Genomic DNA, 16,024 nt, shown 5'->3' with positions numbered 1-16,024 from the left:
GCAGCCAGCCGGATTGTCCCAGGACGTAGCTGTACCTGCGGCTGCGGGCAAGACCCGCCCACACCCCAGGTACCTGAAACCACCGCCAAAGGTGCTTCGTAAGACACACAACGGCCGCTGCACCTCAATGGTCCAGGGTGTTGAAGCGCCACCGGCCGATACCTAGTACTTCCAATGTACCGCTGCTTTCGCCGCAAACGGTCACTGCCACCCGCGGCAGCTATGTACTGCGGCAGTCTCGTCCCTTTCCGTCGCTCGCTCGCTGTCTGTCCCAAGGCTGGGCTTATTGCAAGATTGCTCCCGGCGCTTCTCTTGGGCGGTTTTTCTAGCCAACCACCCCCCCCATTTCTCACGCCATTTGTCCCATTCTGCCGCTGCCTCTTGCTGGCTTCCTAACTCCGTCTCGACATGTTGGGCAGGGCAGGAGAGGCAACTGGTCCGTCCATTCGTTTCGCAGCCGCTTGAGGCCATTGACCCGTCCCTCGAGTGCATACCTACTTCGTCAATCGGCCGACCGACCTTTGCTTCGAGTTGCATCAGCTGTGGCTTGGCAGAACCAAGCTCGCAGCCGCCGCCCGCACGACACACGGGCAATCAGTCGGCGCATGACACCGCCCGCGATAATACGCCTCTTTACTTCACGCCAGAGCCGACGAACCGAACCACCCCCCGCCCGAGAGCGTTTGGGGAAAATCACAAAGGAGGCGTGCTTGATCAATTCGCTACCCGAAGTCGCCGAGAGTTAGAGACAGTCCGCGGCAGAACGGGAAGCTCGACAGAAAGAGGGAGCGAGAGAGAGAGAGAGAGAGAGAGAGGGAGAAAAGGAGAGCGGAGGTCGAGCAACCGCCTCGCCTCTTCCCTCCGCACGACCGGTTCTTCTCCATGCCAGACCGCCCTCTCGCACGGACCGATGACGGCGACGAAACTTCCTACTCCCGCGAGGCACCTGATGCCGACCGACCTAGGGACGACGACGATCACAACGGCAGCCGCCTCAGCCGCAAGGCATCACCCGCCGGTCTCAAGTCCCGGCCGTCCTCTGCTAGAAGCCGACGTCAGAATAGTGCCGACTGGATGCATCCAAACGGTCACAATGGGGCTGCGCCAGGCCGCAAGATGACTTCGGCTGCCCTGTCTCAAGCGGCCCTCGCCATGGGCAAGCTGGCACCTCCGTCTTCAGCGGGGGCGTCCAGGTTGAAGCCGCGGCGTAGCCCTTGGTCTATGTCACTGCTCGTCCTCGTTACCGCCACCCTTGGCATTGCTATGCTATCAGCCATTCTGAAATCTCTTGTCAGCTACTACGTGGAACCAAAGGGGTGTCGCATGTCCTATATGCGGCCGTCGTACATTCACTACTCCGACTTCGACACTGAGCACACTCGCTTCGCCACTAAATACTCCCTCTATCTGTATCGCGAACAAGGGATAGACGATGAGATCAAGGTACGTGTGCGCAACTTGATGACACAGGGAGCTGGCCGCAGTTGCTGACGCGCTTCGTTGCTTAGTTGCGCGGCATTCCCGTCCTTTTCATTCCTGGCAATGCCGGCAGTTACAAGCAGGTCCGTCCGATCGCGGCCGAGGCGGCCAACTACTTTCACGATATTCTGCAGCAGGATGGTGTATCGGTCGGATCCGGCGTCCGCAAGCTCGACTTCTTCACGGTCGACTTCAACGAGGACATTACCGCCTTTCATGGGCAGACGCTGCTAGATCAGGCCGAATACTTGAACGAGGCGATCCGCTACATACTCGCCCTGTACTCTGACCCTCAGCGATCTGACCGCGATTCCAATTTGCCGGATCCCACGTCAGTCATTGTCTTGGGCCATTCAATGGGTGGCGTCGTGGCTCGTGCCATGTTGGTACAGCCAAACTATCAGGCCAATTCCATCAATACCATCATCACCATGTCAGCACCGCACGCTCGCCCCCCCGTCACTTTCGATGGGCAAATTGTGCAGATTTATGATGAGATAAACGATTACTGGCGCCATGCCTACGCACAAAAATGGGCCAACGATAACCCCCTGTGGCACGTCACACTCGTTTCCATTGCCGGCGGCAGCCTTGACACGGTGGTGCCGTCAGACTACGCCAGCTTGGAGTCGCTTGTGCCCGACACACACGGCTTCACCGTGTTCACAACGGGCATCCCCACGGTCTGGACGAGCATGGATCACCAGGCAATCCTCTGGTGCGATCAATTCCGAAGAGTGGCTGCGCGCGCCTTGTATGACATTGTCGATGTCGAGCGCGCCTCGCAGACAAAGCCCCGGGCAGACCGCATGCGCCTACTCAAAAAGCGCCTTCTCCCGGGAATAGAGGCCGCCACCGAGAGAACCTTGCCAGCCCGGGCAGCGACCACGCTCTTGACCCTGGGGGACGAGGCCAGCCGCATTGTTCCGGCCGGCTCGCGCCTGGTGGTGCGCAACCTGGGGAGCCAGTCTAGGCGCATGGCTCACCTGATTCCAATCCCGCCGCAGGGCTCCCCGGGCCTCAAGCGCTTTACGCTGTTGACAGATGCCGCACTGCATGACGCGGGCAACGACGCACCTCTCGAAGTCCTCCTGTGCAGCGTCTTCGCCTTTCAGCCGAGCCTGGCCAGCCCCCAATTCTCCAGACACGTCGATCTCTCCGGTGGGAGCGGCGCGCCTACAAAGCTGGCGTGCAAGAACGCCGCGTCTGACTCGACTCTGGTCCCGGCATCCACGACGTCAACGGAGCACCCCTTTTTCCTAGAGCGCGAAAAGCCGGTCCAGCCCTTTTCGTATCTGCAATATGGACTGGAGCACCTGTTGGACCACCAATTCATCGCCGTCCTCGATCAAAGCCTGACACCTCGTCAAGAATTTGTCGTGGCCGAATTCAGCGACCAGGACGACTTCGGCCGGAAGCAAGGTCTGAGCCTCTCGCAGCTGCTCACTATCGGCATGTCGTTGACTCTTCCCGCCAACCGACCCGTGGTCGTCGACGTCAACGTCCCTGCTGCGGTTTCTGCTCTCCTAGCCTTCCAGTTGCGCATTGATCAGCCCAGCTGTTCCGCATCCTCGAGTTTATTTGCACCCATGGTGCGGCAGTTCTTGGAGAAACCGTACGAATCAAAGTACTTTGTCAATGTCCGTCAAGCCCCCATCAGCTTCCACGGCATTGCGCCCTACATGCTGCCTCCGATGCAACCAAACGACGTGGTCGGGCTGGGCTTTCAGTTCTGGTCAGACCCCTTGTGCGACTCGCCTCTTCATATCCGCCTCACGCTGGACCTCTGGGGCAGTTTGGGCAAACTGTACATGCGATACCGGACAGTCTTTGCAGCGTTTCCCCTTCTGGTGGCCACCATGGTGTTGCGAAAGCAGTTTCGCGTGTACGACGAGACTGGCATCTTCATATCTTTTGCAGAGAGTCTCGACCTGTCTTTGCGGCGCTCTATACCCCTGCTTTTATTGTCCCTGACGCTCTTGTCCGTGTCTCTTGGCCGCAGCAACCTCACGCTTGGAATCGGATCGGCCTTTGGGCGGGCTGGGCCGGATCGGCCGGCTGGCTTTGGGCGAAACGAGCTGTTGATCGGCACAGAAGATCCCTTGTTTTGCCCCTTGATCTCGATCATTGGCATCGTCTGCGTTGGTGTTTGCGCAGTCTTGCATTATGTCGTGCTTGGACTGACGCGGATGCTGGGTCTCGTGTACGGTCTCCTCACTGGCGCTGGCGCTGGCGGTGCAAACGGCCCCGACCATGCCCGACGAACACACTCGCCAGCCGCCATATCGTCGACGGCCACCCCGCGCAGGCGAATGATCTCGACAGCCATCTTGCTCTTCTTGGTCTCGACCTTTATACCGTACCAGTTTGCCTATCTCGTGGCCTGTCTGGTGCAGCTCTTCACCACCGCCCGAGCGTTTCGCCTCGCAACTACTGCAAGCTCAGCCGCCGATGCCAACTTCCATCATTACGCCCACTCAATATTGCTTCTAATGATGTGGGTGCTGCCAATCAACCTCCCCATCCTCGCAGTCTGGGTACGGAACCTGGCTGTCCACTGGCTCACTCCCTTCTCCTCTCACCACAACGTCCTGTCCATCATGCCGTTCATACTGCTGGTCGAAAATCTCACCACCGGACGCATGGTGCCACAGATTCCGAGCGGGCTTCGTCACGTTACAAGCATCCTCCTGTTCGGGACAGCATTGTGCGCCGCAGTGTACGGCGTATCGCACGCCTACGTCCTGCATTACCTTGTGAACGTTGTGGCCGCCTGGCTCGTTGTTTTGCACTCCACCTCGGACTCGTGGTCGCTGACGACGCTCGGCGCCATGTTTGAAGAGGACGCCGGCGACGACAGAAAGGGGCCCAAGGCACCGTGATGCCCCGGTTTCTTACTGAGCCCTCTGGCTGTCGGCGGCGCGAAAAGGGGAGATGAGTTCAAGGTGTAAACGGTCAAGGTCCTCCTCACGCCACATGCGCGCCTGTACGAGACTTCGAGGCGGCAACATGTGCGAACACACACGGGCGCGCACACCCACGTACATGCACATCCATACTTATATTGACAGCAAGCGACGTTAATTCCTAGCTGGGGCTTAGGGACCTGTGCTTGCTTCCGGCTCTTCGATAGGCGGAGACGATAACACTCTCGGCGCCTCTCGGAGAAGGTGGACTGCTTCAGAGTCGCTTTACTTGCATTCCGTCGGCGTTTGGGCTTCACTCGGTAGGAGCATTGCAGAATAGTTCATTTGGGGTACCTAGGGTATTGTTCGGTCCTCGATTCTTTTGAATAGTCTGGCAGTAGTCTTTCGCCGCTTCGCTAATGCCGAAGAAGGAGCACGGTAGAGCACAATGCACGACGTGGGATCTAATCATGGTGCTTGACACCGGGAAAGACATTAGGGGACGATTAGGTTCCGCATTCGGCTGTACATATACACGTGATAATCGCAAGCGTTGAAGTAATCGAATGCGCTTCTTCTAAACAAAGCTGCATCTGCACCGGGAATTGCGAGAAGGTCTATGCAACTAAAGGCGACCCTGATGGACTCGTGGGCACGTACCTACCTTTCCAGCGTGCGAGATACAAACACCAGCCGCCAAACTCATATCACGGCTTGCGAAAATCCGGAGGCGATGGATGGCCATGCCCTCTGCTCTGATACATGCTGGAGATACGAGCGCCTGCGACAATCGAGTGCAGGCAAAACAGATCTACTAACCAACGCCAAAACTGCTCAAGAGTAGGCATGTAAATAACCTAAGAAGACCACCCAGACCCCCTGAAAAGGATATACTAGTATTTCAGTTGTGGCCACGAAGTTCTCGGGCTATAGTGACCCGTTCATGGCGAATTGTCTCAAGTGTGATGACCAAACCAGCGCAGCCAGCAGCAAAGGTGGCCCAGTATGCTGCTCGGTAGCAGTCCAAGCCGTCGTGGCACAGCCGTTCCCCGCCAGGGCCAATGACGCTGTGCTTGTCGTAAATGGTGCCGTAGAACAGATTGAAGATATTGGACGAAATGACCGGCGCAAGAGTCATGAAGCCCCAATTCTGACTCAAGCCATGGATTCCAAAGGCTTCGGCGACGAGGGAGGGGAAGACACCGAAGAGAAAGCCGTATCCCATGCCAGAAAGGCCAGAGACAAGCCCGAGAAGGTGTGGATTGCGGATGCTAAGAGCTGACACTTGGGCTGACAGAAAGACAAGGCAGGCAATGAAGAGGCACCAAAGGCGACTGGCGCCTAGTGATTTGACAAGAAAGTCGGATCCGACGCCTGCAGACTCGACGTGAGGACCAGTGAGTAAATGCTTTGCAGTCAAAGGGTCAGTGGGGTCGCAGCCGTATTGTGCTTACCGCTGAGGAGTCTCCCGATGAAGCTACAGACGGATAAAATCGACACGTGCATCTGCTGGCGGTGAACAAGGAAGTCTTGTCCAATAGAGTCATCATAGTGCTTCCACAAGGCATTGACGTCATTGCCGATGTTGCTGTCAGGTTATGTCAGCGATTGCTATTGGGGTAGGGAGAGGAAGGGGGAGAGAAAGGGGGAGAGGGGAGAGGAAGGGAAGGGGGGGGGGGTACTTGATCGTCATCAGGCCAATACCCGCGAGAATGGACATGATGGAGAAGAGCAGCCAGAAGGTTCGCGAGGTTAAGAGGGCCAGGCCACGAATATCTATTCGGTGAGACCGATCCATATCAACACTACTTGCCACAACATTTTCGATGGCGGCCGAGGAGCAGGAAGACACTAAAGATGACGTCTCGTCTGCCACGGCGGACTGCTCCTCGACGTCTTCCTCCGGCGGTGCTGGCGCCCCACACTGGGGGCCGGGCGCTGGCCGGGGGTAGTTGGAAGAGTTGATCGGGCTGGCGTCGGCATCGGACGACGTACCGGGATCCACAGAAGGCCGGAGAGCCGATGATGCAGACGTGTGCACCTTGGCTTCGGGCGAGGAGGTTCGGCGAAGGCGCTGGGAGCCAACAGACCCGACGGAAGAGCGGTGCGGCCCGGCGCTCGGGATGGCATGGTAGACGGAGGGGTGGGGATACACCCTGAGGAAGAAAAAGGCGGCAAAAATCAAGCCGAAAGTGCCCCAGGAAAGAAGCTCCAAGAAGGCGCTGGGGTCGCCGGGAAAGAGAATGGCACCAAGCGACGAGAAGAAGAAGGCGCTGAGGCCGAAGGCGGCTAAGGGGAAGGCGGTAGCGGTGCCGCGGTGGTGAGGCCAATTAAGTGCCGACGTCTTGACGGCGGCGGCAAAGGCCATGCAGCTGCCGAGGCCGGTGAGAAAGGAGAAGAAGCAGAGAAGGGCGACGGAGCCGGCGGCGCGGTCATAAGCCTGGTGTAGGAGAAAGTAACCAGCCCCGAGAAGGATGGCGCCGGCAAGAACGAAGGGGCGAGGCCCACGATGGTCGACGCCGATGCCAACGGGGACTCCGAGTGTGTACATGCCAAGGTTGCCGAAGAGGCCGACGAGGTTGCTCTGCGTGGCGGAGAGCTTGAGGCGCTCGGCGAACTGGGGTGACCAGGCCGAGTAGACATACTTGCAGGCAGGCGCAAAGAGGCAGCGGTCAGAGAGACTAGGTATGGCATCGGCATGTCGGGAGGACAACTCACGTTGGTGCCGCAGGCTAGAGAGAGAACTGTGGCGGCGATGCTAGCAACGAAGCGAGCTCGGTTGAGCTGGCCACGATTTCGCTGGCCCATGCTGGGTAAGAGAGTGTGCGGGCGGCCCGCAACTTCGCGTACGGGTATGCAGGCGTTTGCGCGTACGTAGGCGTGCGGGCGGCGATGGGCGTCTTGTGTCAGCGTCGCTCTGCATGGGCGCAATGCGGAGGGCCGACAGTCGGCATCGACCAAGGTGAGGAGGGCGAACGAGCGAGCGAGCGAGCCAGCCAGCCAGCCGGCGCCGCGATGCCTGCCTGCCTGCCTGCCCGTGGACAGTGGCGAAAGTCGGCCGGGGCAGGGCGCCAGTCAACGAAAGGGTACGTCCGTCGCCTTGGCTGAGAATGAGATGCGTGTTCTGTCGCTGTCGTCGTCGATGGTCGGTCTGGGCAGAAGAGGGAAGGCAAAACGATGGCGGCCCGCCGTGGTGACAGACAGGTTGTTTTGTGAACTTAGTACCAGGCGGGTATGTCTAGTACTAACTTACTTGTGGCTTCGCTGGAGCTCGACACTTGCCGAAGTTGTCTTATCTAACGGCGCAATACGCTCGGGCCAGGGGACGTGACGGACCACCTCAGCCACCGAGCTTGGAGGGGTACCTACTCTCGATCCACCTCGACCGTCGGTCAGATCTACTGGTACCAATGTGCTACAGGAAAAGTGTAGGTACTTCGCACAAAGCAAGATACAAACTTGGAAGGTGTTACAACATAGGTACCTACAAAGTACTGCTCCTTCACTGCATTGTGCGAGGATACACGAAGGACGAGGTACGTAATTGGTACGTACTGTTAGTGCTGAGCGGATCATGCAGGCGCGACCGACCGAGCGGCGGCGGCCACCGGGAACCAGGGGCGAGTTTGAAAACTGGTCACGGGTACAGTACCATTCGGGCACCGTGGTCGGCTAGCCTCCATGAGGTACTAACCAGGTAGATACAAGTAAATTGCCCAGGTACCTGTACAGGTACATAGTTCGGATAAGTACCTACCTACAGGACCATGCCAAGGTTGCATCTTTGAGGTACCTCCAAGTGGCCTCGACCGCAGCGCAGCCAGCCGGAATTCCCACGCTGCTGGGGCGGACCACTGACAACCATTACATAACCCCGTGCAAGGACCAAGGGCCCCACCAAGGAATCGTCACCACCACCACCAGTGATCACCACCACGGTCCACCACCACCACCTTCACCACCTACTGGCCGACGACGACACAACGTCAGACGACCTCCATCGTCGGCATCCGCGACACCCCATCGCCTCCCCTCCGATATACACTCCTTGTCTGACGGGGAGCGAATCCTCGACCTCAAGCCGCTACCCCGCGCTCTGTCATCGACCAGAACAGCCCCCCTCCCATATCGTTGCGAGTTTGCCCTCTCGCGCCAACCTACGAATACGCCTCCTGTATAACGCGCCGCTGATAGACACCATGGGCGCGTTATTGTCGCTCCCTCTGCTGGCTGTGCCCAGCATGGGTACGGTGCGTCCGCCACTGCCGCCGCGCGCCACAGCCCTCTGCTGACGTTCAAAAGCTCCTGTCCTTTGCCGCCAGCTGCTGCGGCGCTGCGACTTGCTCCATGGTCTGCAGTGCCTGCGGCAAGTGCGGCAACAGGTATGTCTTTGTCCTCCGGTCATGCGCCACAGTTTGGGCCCAAAAAAATAGGGATGGTATCGTCAGGCTTCTGACTCGGCAATGTAGCGTCGCCACTCGTATCGCATATGCCCTGCTCCTGCTAGTCAACTCCATTCTTGCATGGATCATGCTCACGCCCTGGGCTATTGAGAAACTGCAGCATCTCACCCTCGACTATGTCAAAATCAACTGCCCGAATGGCCAATGCTATGGCTGGCTGGCCGTCCACAGAATCAACTTTGCTCTTGGTCTCTTTCACCTGGTCCTGGCCGGCTTGCTGTTTGGCGTCACCTCCTCCAAAAGCCCTCGTGCAGCCATTCAGAACGGATATTGGGGCCCCAAAATGATTGCCTGGCTGGTATTGATCGTCATGGCCTTTCTGATCCCCGACCGCTTCTTCATGGTTTACGGCAACTACGTTTCCTTCATTTGCGCCATGTTGTTTCTCATCCTCGGCCTCATTCTCCTCGTTGATCTCGCCCATACCTGGGCTGAGTATTGCCTTGCTCAGATTGAGGACACCGACTCCAGGCTCTGGCGCTTCATTCTCATCGGCTCAACCCTGTCCATGTATCTGGCCTCATTTGCAATGACGGCTGTGCAGTATGCTTTCTTCGCGGTCGGCGACTGCGCCATGAACCAGGCCGTCATCACCATCAACCTCATCCTCTGGCTGGCCATCTCTTTCATATCCGTCAATCCCACCGTTCAAGAGTATAATCCTCGCGCAGGTCTCGCGCAGGCAGCAATGGTCGCCGTCTATTGCACATATCTCACAATGTCCGCTGTCTCAACCGAACCGGACGATAAGCAATGCAATCCACTCCTCCGAGCCCAAGGCACCAGAACCACGTCGGTCGTCATCGGCGCCATTGTTACCATGCTCACCGTTGCCTACACTACGACCCGCGCTGCCACGCAGAGCCTAGGACTTGGTGGCTCATCCCACGGTATTCGACTTCCGGACGAGGACGAGCACGATCTGGTCACTCAACAACCTAGCGCCCGACGCGAGATGCGCGCCGAGGCCCTGCGCCGGGCAGTCGAGGAAGGTAGCCTGCCCGCTGACGCGCTTCTGTCCGACGACGAAAGCGATGCCGGTGTCGATGCGGCACACGATGACGAACGGAACCGTACCCAGTACAACTACACCATGTTCCACATCATCTTCTTCCTCGCCACGGCTTGGGTTTCGACTCTCCTAACTCTCCAGTACGATGAGGAGGAGAATGGAGGAGGTGACTTTGCTACCGTCGGCCGGACGTATGCGGCTAGTTGGGTCAAGATTGTGAGCGCCTGGTTATGTCATGGTTTGTACATCTGGACTTTGGTTGCGCCGGTTTTGCTGCCTGATCGATTTGACATCTCTTGAGACAAGTCAACGTCGTGGCTGGAGCGTGCCGTGCGTGCCGCCGCGGCCGATTAGTCTTGCTCAAGGTGGAATGCTTCAGTTTCACGGCATGGGCATTTGGATTTGTCTTTGTACAATGGTTGTCTCCATTCTTGTTCCAGCATCAAACATCCAAGGCGTTCTTTCCGTCTGAGGTATGCCTTACGGGCCATTCAGAGCCCCGTGGTATCGCGGTCAACTCAGGCGCCTCGCATCTCCGTAGGCACCGGTTTACCTAATCATGCACGCTTCTTCTTCCGAGTCTGGTCCGTGTCGTGTCCGGGGCCATCCATTTGGGCTTGACAGGTGCACGTCTTGTTCCTACTCTGGAAACGATGTCTCGCGCGTCACCGCGTCCACAAAAGGAGGTTCGCGGTGCCCAGTGGTAGCGGTCCCCTGGGCGTTCCATGCGCGCTGCTGAACTGGACCCGAGGCCTTAATGGGCAACCGCGTTCCCCGTCGGGGGCACACGTGGCCGTGGACAAGTGACTAGACTTGATCATATAGTCTTGGCCTCGTAATCAAGCTGTTCGAATATGCAGGCCTCGTGGTGGTCCAACCCCGCTCAGGATATGGCGTTGAATGTCTTTGCTCTGCTGTCGGCGAGGCGAGAGGCACATGCATATGCGAATTAATCCACCGTTAGAGGTGTCTTGCCCAGTTCCTCAGCAGCGCCGGTGGCATGAAACCCGTCGAGCGTGACGGTCACGGCTCCCGCTTGCACCAGCTTTTTAATGTGATCAGTCCGACATATACATCTAAGACGAAACGAACAAGAAACGCTGGTATGGCGACAAGGACCGCTTACCGCACGAGAAAGATCCTCGATCAAATCATTGGCATCCTCTATTCCGACACAAAGCCGTATGATGTCCTCGGGCATCTGGCGCTCCCGTCTCGTTTTGGCGTCTATACTCGCGTGGCTCATTTGGCACGGCATACTGATGAGGCTGTTAACACATCCGAAACTAACGCTGATCGCCCACAGTCGCGCAGCTTCCACGATTCGCTGCGATACGGTTGCATCCCCGGTTTCGAACGAGAGCACCGCGCCAGCTCCTCGAGCAATAGACCAATGCAAGTCGTACTGAGGGTGAGACCGAAGTCCAGGATAACGAACACGAAAGCCACGAGACTCCAGAAACTCGGCAATAGCCTGGGCGTTGGCCTGCTGCTTCTCCATGCGAATGGCGAGGGTCTTGACGCCTCTCATGAGGAGGAAAGAATCGTTGGGAGAGAGTCCGCAGCCAGTGGAATTGATGGTGAAGAAGAGCTTGTCGCCGATGGAAGCGTCATTGCAAGCAATGACGCCGGCCATGATGTCATGGTGGCCCGAAAGATACTTGGTGCCAGACTCGTATACAATATCTGCACCGAGATCCAGAGGGTTGCACAGCATGGGTGACAGCATGGTGTTATCGACGACGACTAAGGCCTTGGAGTTGGCATCGTGCGCCATGTGGGCAATAGACGAGAGGTCAACAATTTTGATGAGGGGGTTGGTCGGCGTTTCAAGCAGGACCATGGCCGTTTTCTCTGAGATTCGACTGGCCACTGATTCGGGGTTGGTTGTGTCGACGTGATGAACAATAATACCTTGGTTGGTTGCCATATATGTAAGTAGGCGATGGGTGCCGCCGTATAGGTCGTCGCCCGTGATGACCTCGTCGCTAGGTCGGAGAATGCGGGTAATGACATCGAGGGCACCCATGCCAGAGCTGACGGCCAAGGCGCGGTTGGCGTTCATAATTTTGGCAAGGTGTCTCTCGAGATGGGTGCGGGTGGGATTGCCGGACCGCGTGTAATCGAACTCTTGCTGGCCACCGCTGGCCGAAGTCTGTTTGAACGTGGCAGACTGGTAGATGGGGGTGCTGGAGGCGCCGTACTGATCTTTGCCTTCGGTATAAACCAGCTCGGTCGCGAGAGCGTAGCGCCGGCGACCATTGCGAGGGCTAGAGGGCGCGGGTGAAGGAGGAAGATCATGGCCGTCTAGGTCGACTCGCTTCAAAGGGTTGGCGCTGGTGCTACCAACTTTGCCGGACGAGTGGGTGGTAGCGGATGCGGCGCGGGAGGGGGGTGACGAAGAAGAGGCGGACGTCGACGATGTCGTGGCAGCTGCGGCGACGCCGTTGCCGCTGGAGGGGAGAGGCGAGGACACCATGGCGCCGGTCGAGGAGCTCGAGGGCAGGACCGACTGTCGGTAACGGGCTGTGTCTGGTTTGAACGACGAAGGGCTTCTCGGCCAGTCGGGCGCCAAAAAGGATACAGATACGGATGAGAGAGCGTAGCCGTAGGATTGTTTGGATCGGAGGCCGCGCAGAGCAAGGTGAAGGCCGATCGCAGGTGAGATTCAATACAGGGGATGGCGAGGTGGACAAGGAAAAGTTGCTGTGAGGTGTGACTACCTACGAGATATGCGGTGCGGCCCTGGGCAAAGCAATGGTCAGCGAGAACGGCAGGAGCGCGGGGAGAGTGAGCAAGTGGAGGGGCCAGCGACCGCCCCAGCGGTGTCAAAATAAGTGGGCGCGACACCGGCTCACAGTTCCCAGCCGCCTTGAGAGGGTACTGGGTACCTCTCTGTAGATGTATCTTCCTAACCTGCTCGTCCCTTGGCAATTCCACATGGGGGCTGGCTGGTACACACTCATCTCCCACACTCGGCCCGTTTATCCAGCTTGGATTCTTTTACTTTGAAGGCGAGTCACCTCATCAAGGACAGCCCGCTCAGTCTGTGATACTGCGAATACTACCTTACAGGACTACGTAACCTCCCCTTGCCTGCGTACCAAGTATCGTATCCCAGCTGGGCATGTGCATGCCGGTCAAGTTGGTCAGGGTGGGCACCGTAGGCAGGTACCCAGGCCATTGTTTCGGATAAGGTATCCAGTACTAGGACTCGGTACTTGACTTGTACCGTCCGAGCCGCGAGTTCGGATGTTGAGGCCGAAGTATTTAAAAGGTAGTCCGGCAGGAGCCAGAGCTTCCACCTGCCGCCTCCTGATGGATCCAATTGACCCCGATTGCGTGACACGGCCTTCGGTCCGCTATGGCGGTCGCCGGCGCACCTCTTCCAGCGAGAATGTATCCATCCAAAACAAGCACGGCGTTCTTGGAACGCAGAGAAGCTCGCCGTTTCTAGGCTTTCCGTTTGTCGCTCGGAGGCCAGATTCTTCCACAGAATAAGCCAGTCTCGATTTGGCGATGCAATTGAAACTGAACAAAGGGAAGCAGCTAGTATGCCGAGTCCGCCGGCGCGACGTTTCGGCCAGTCAGAATAGAGGCAAGGGTCCCGCGCAAGCTGAGGTCGCTCGCCGTTGATCGGACGCTGAACCGGGGTCACCGCTTCCCACACACTGGTTAGGTAAGTTACTGGCCGGGTCGCAACACAAGTGCTACCTATGTATACTAGTACTATTCCATGTTGCAAGACAATTTCGTTCGGCAGAGCCAACGGCCAACAGCTCCGTCGCCAGCGGCAAACCCAGGCAAAGCACCATGGGCCCCGCAAAATGACGTGATTGCCTCACCATGGCGCCGCGAGCCACTTTCACCGTTTCGCATGGGCAATATTTCCTACTAGGTACCTAAGCAGCGCTTTACCTACCACTGTCGGTGCTGCACATGCATACCTCCTGAGTGCACAGCATCTTCGATGGCACGGGTTCATGACCCGTTGGCCGGCAGAACTGGCGCAGTAAAGGCACAATCCATCTTGGCACGTCTTTATTGATCACTACCTTATGCTGTGCTGTACTGTGCCGTATTGTAGCTCGCACGTAGGATCGCTGGCCCTCACAAAGGGCATGTGCAGTGATTTTACCCCCCTGCATTGCCCGCGACCCTGCTTCACTCTTGCGTGCCTGTCCATCCTAGTCCTGCTCCTCCGCAATTGGCTCATCCACGTCTTCGTACTCGTCGCTCGAGTTTTTCTCTCTAGGAGCTGCCTGTGCTGGCCTCTTCGTGTCCGGAACGCGAGCCGGTGCCTGCCCACCCCGTCGTCCGTAAAAATCGTCCGTCCTAACGCCGCGAATCTGCGACGCGTCCACGGCCGCCATGCGCCGACCTTCTGCCCGGTGCTGCCGCATATACTCTCGGACAGGTGCCATAGCCGCGTCCCGGCACGCCTCTTTGATGTCGCTTCCGGACATTCCCGCCGTGATTTTGGCGACGTAGTTGAGATCGAAATCCTCGGGGTCAGTTCTCGTGTCCTGCAGGATGAGTTGCAGGATGCGGCGGCGCTGCTCCTGGCCCGGCAGGGGCACTGGAAACTTCTTCGGCATGCGCCTCAGGATGGCCTCATCAATGTCATTGATTCGGTTTGTCGCCCCTAGAACAACGATTTGTGCCGGCATGCCCGACGCGTTCGCCGATGTCAGTCCGTCCCACAGAGTCATGAACCTGTTGTACCGCCCGGGTCAGTCTTCTTATCCTGCATGCCTATTCAGGTCGGGGACCCTCATACTCAGCTTTGACCATGCCGCTGGCTTCATGCTCCCCGCTGCGTCGCGTGCCCAGCACCGCGTCAATCTCGTCAATGAAGATGATGGCGGGCTGCATCTTCCGGGCCAACGAGAAAACGGCGCGGACAATCTTGTTGGAATCGCCATACCACTTCTCCGTCATTGTCGAGATGTGCAAGTTGATGAACGAGGCACCACTTTCGTGAGCCAAGGCTTTGGCGAGCATCGTCTTGCCACATCCCGGAGGGCCAAACAATAAGACTCCTGAAGGGGCCGAGAGCAGCGGCGCAGCATGAGAATAGAGATGGGGCATCGTTAGTGGGTAAATGACCGACTCCTTGAGCTCTTCGATGATAAGTTCGAGGCCTCCGATATCTGCTCCATCAACTGATTAGAAATATGACCAGTGGCGTGAGCTCCTGTGCCTACTCACCGTCAAACCCGACATGGATATCCTGGGGCGCCACCATCTCTAACGCGATCAGGTTCTCATATTCGTTGAGGACGAGCTCCTCGACACGCGGCCCTCTCCTTGAGCCGTCAGCTCCGTCGTCCTCATCTTGTTCTAGGCTTCGCTGGCGATTTAGTCGCTCTAAATGAGCCTTGGCTTGACGTCGCGCCTGCTCATGTTTCTCTTTTTCTGGATCCGCCAGGTTGCTCAATATTGGGTTGAGGAAGTTACGGGCTACATAAAGGCCGGCTGTCATCTGGATATTGACGACGTTAGCCAGGCGCCAAACGCTGGAAGGGTGGAAAGACAGGGCTATCGTACCATGCCTGCAAAGAGCAACACGTCCATGGCGACATCGCCAAGTCTCCGTCGTTCCCCCATGCCGACAAGCCAGCGCAGCCAGGGGGCCGACTGGTCGGGCATCAGGCAGCCTGCCGACACAAAGTTGAGCACGAGGCAGGGCCTCGACCGTTACGCGACGCCAAGGGAGGACCAGACGCAGCGATAGTACGCAGAGGTGGGGGCGATGGTGAACTGGCTCGTTTAGACCTCCTGAAGATGGCTTCCACTGGCGTGCGTCAGGAGCCCGTCAAATATGCTACGATCTTTGTGGGCGATGAAGTCGAGGCCGCACGCTAGGCCACACGAATGGAGAATGCCGAAACAATCGTTGCACTTCGCCGGAAGTCCTGAATTGTTGGGAAATACTGCTGCGATCTCGAGCAGGCGGGCGCGATGATGAGGCGGGGTGGTTCCTAGTCGGCGAGGAAATCAGAGGAGGGTTCGTTGAGAGATTGTGTCTGTCGCCGCAGCTTCACTGGCGCATGCCGCAAGTGTGACAAGCCGAAGCTCGCCGACGAATGGGAGATCCTCGGCACCCCGTGCAAGACCAAAGCCTGTCTGCTGACATAATCAACCTTGCCACGGCACTAGTA

General features: G+C 57.8%; 5 protein-coding genes across 5 annotated transcripts; 2 read left to right on the top strand and 3 right to left on the bottom strand.

Moving 5' to 3' along the window:
* The first annotated feature begins 329 nt into the window (after positions 1-329).
* BST1 (GPI inositol deacylase) lies at positions 330-4,957 on the top strand. Its single transcript, XM_047989569.1, has 2 exons — positions 330-1,443; positions 1,509-4,957. The coding sequence occupies exons 1-2, from the start codon at positions 883-885 to the stop codon at positions 4,359-4,361; spliced, it is 3,414 nt and encodes a 1,137-aa protein (XP_047845572.1). The 5' UTR covers positions 330-882; the 3' UTR covers positions 4,362-4,957.
* Positions 4,899-7,672, bottom strand: JDV02_008012 (uncharacterized protein). The gene is made up of 4 exons (XM_047989568.1): positions 7,104-7,672; positions 6,068-7,029; positions 5,840-5,973; positions 4,899-5,759 (listed from the first exon to the last, which is right to left on the bottom strand). Exons 1-4 carry the CDS (start codon positions 7,191-7,193, stop codon positions 5,287-5,289), a joined length of 1,659 nt encoding a protein of 552 aa, XP_047845571.1. The 5' UTR covers positions 7,194-7,672; the 3' UTR covers positions 4,899-5,286.
* Positions 7,673-8,308: 636 nt separating this feature from the next.
* Positions 8,309-10,608, top strand: TMS1 (Membrane protein tms1). Its single transcript, XM_047989567.1, has 3 exons — positions 8,309-8,635; positions 8,688-8,767; positions 8,855-10,608. The coding sequence occupies exons 1-3, from the start codon at positions 8,585-8,587 to the stop codon at positions 10,158-10,160; spliced, it is 1,437 nt and encodes a 478-aa protein (XP_047845570.1). The 5' UTR covers positions 8,309-8,584; the 3' UTR covers positions 10,161-10,608.
* Positions 10,122-12,599, bottom strand: STR3 (Cystathionine beta-lyase). The gene is made up of 2 exons (XM_047989566.1): positions 10,987-12,599; positions 10,122-10,905 (listed from the first exon to the last, which is right to left on the bottom strand). Exons 1-2 carry the CDS (start codon positions 12,337-12,339, stop codon positions 10,810-10,812), a joined length of 1,449 nt encoding a protein of 482 aa, XP_047845569.1. The 5' UTR covers positions 12,340-12,599; the 3' UTR covers positions 10,122-10,809.
* Positions 12,600-13,786: 1,187 nt separating this feature from the next.
* MSP1 (mitochondrial dynamin GTPase Msp1) lies at positions 13,787-15,927 on the bottom strand. The gene is made up of 4 exons (XM_047989565.1): positions 15,411-15,927; positions 15,072-15,345; positions 14,641-15,013; positions 13,787-14,576 (listed from the first exon to the last, which is right to left on the bottom strand). Exons 1-4 carry the CDS (start codon positions 15,510-15,512, stop codon positions 14,048-14,050), a joined length of 1,278 nt encoding a protein of 425 aa, XP_047845568.1. The 5' UTR covers positions 15,513-15,927; the 3' UTR covers positions 13,787-14,047.
* Between the last annotated feature and the right edge of the window lie 97 nt (positions 15,928-16,024).

This window comes from Purpureocillium takamizusanense, chromosome 7, assembly GCF_022605165.1.
Source record: "Purpureocillium takamizusanense chromosome 7, complete sequence".
NCBI classification, from domain to species: Eukaryota; Fungi; Ascomycota; class Sordariomycetes; order Hypocreales; family Ophiocordycipitaceae; genus Purpureocillium; species Purpureocillium takamizusanense.
This window is presented reverse-complemented; position numbering and strand designations above follow the sequence as displayed.

What these genes read in the sequence shown, in the direction of transcription:
- BST1 (XM_047989569.1), top strand. Translation starts at nt 883, where the DNA reads ATGCCAGACCGCCCTCTCGCACGGACCGATGACGGCGACGAAACTTCC. An exon ending in GGATAGACGATGAGATCAAG is followed by an intron (nt 1,444 to 1,508) that starts GTACGTGTGCGC and finishes TTCGTTGCTTAG; the next exon opens with TTGCGCGGCATTCCCGTCCT.
- JDV02_008012 (XM_047989568.1), bottom strand. Translation starts at nt 7,193, where the DNA reads ATGGGCCAGCGAAATCGTGGCCAGCTCAACCGAGCTCGCTTCGTTGCT. An exon ending in ATTGGCCTGATGACGATCAA is followed by an intron (nt 5,974 to 6,067) that starts GTACCCCCCCCC and finishes ATAACCTGACAG; the next exon opens with CAACATCGGCAATGACGTCA. An exon ending in CATCGGGAGACTCCTCAGCG is followed by an intron (nt 5,760 to 5,839) that starts GTAAGCACAATA and finishes TCGAGTCTGCAG; the next exon opens with GCGTCGGATCCGACTTTCTT.
- TMS1 (XM_047989567.1), top strand. Translation starts at nt 8,585, where the DNA reads ATGGGCGCGTTATTGTCGCTCCCTCTGCTGGCTGTGCCCAGCATGGGT. An exon ending in CTGTGCCCAGCATGGGTACG is followed by an intron (nt 8,636 to 8,687) that starts GTGCGTCCGCCA and finishes GACGTTCAAAAG; the next exon opens with CTCCTGTCCTTTGCCGCCAG. An exon ending in TGCGGCAAGTGCGGCAACAG is followed by an intron (nt 8,768 to 8,854) that starts GTATGTCTTTGT and finishes TCGGCAATGTAG; the next exon opens with CGTCGCCACTCGTATCGCAT.
- STR3 (XM_047989566.1), bottom strand. Translation starts at nt 12,339, where the DNA reads ATGGTGTCCTCGCCTCTCCCCTCCAGCGGCAACGGCGTCGCCGCAGCT. An exon ending in TCGAGGATCTTTCTCGTGCG is followed by an intron (nt 10,906 to 10,986) that starts GTAAGCGGTCCT and finishes CACATTAAAAAG; the next exon opens with CTGGTGCAAGCGGGAGCCGT.
- MSP1 (XM_047989565.1), bottom strand. Translation starts at nt 15,512, where the DNA reads ATGCCCGACCAGTCGGCCCCCTGGCTGCGCTGGCTTGTCGGCATGGGG. An exon ending in TGTTGCTCTTTGCAGGCATG is followed by an intron (nt 15,346 to 15,410) that starts GTACGATAGCCC and finishes GTCAATATCCAG; the next exon opens with ATGACAGCCGGCCTTTATGT. An exon ending in AGCGGCATGGTCAAAGCTGA is followed by an intron (nt 14,577 to 14,640) that starts GTATGAGGGTCC and finishes GCGGTACAACAG; the next exon opens with GTTCATGACTCTGTGGGACG.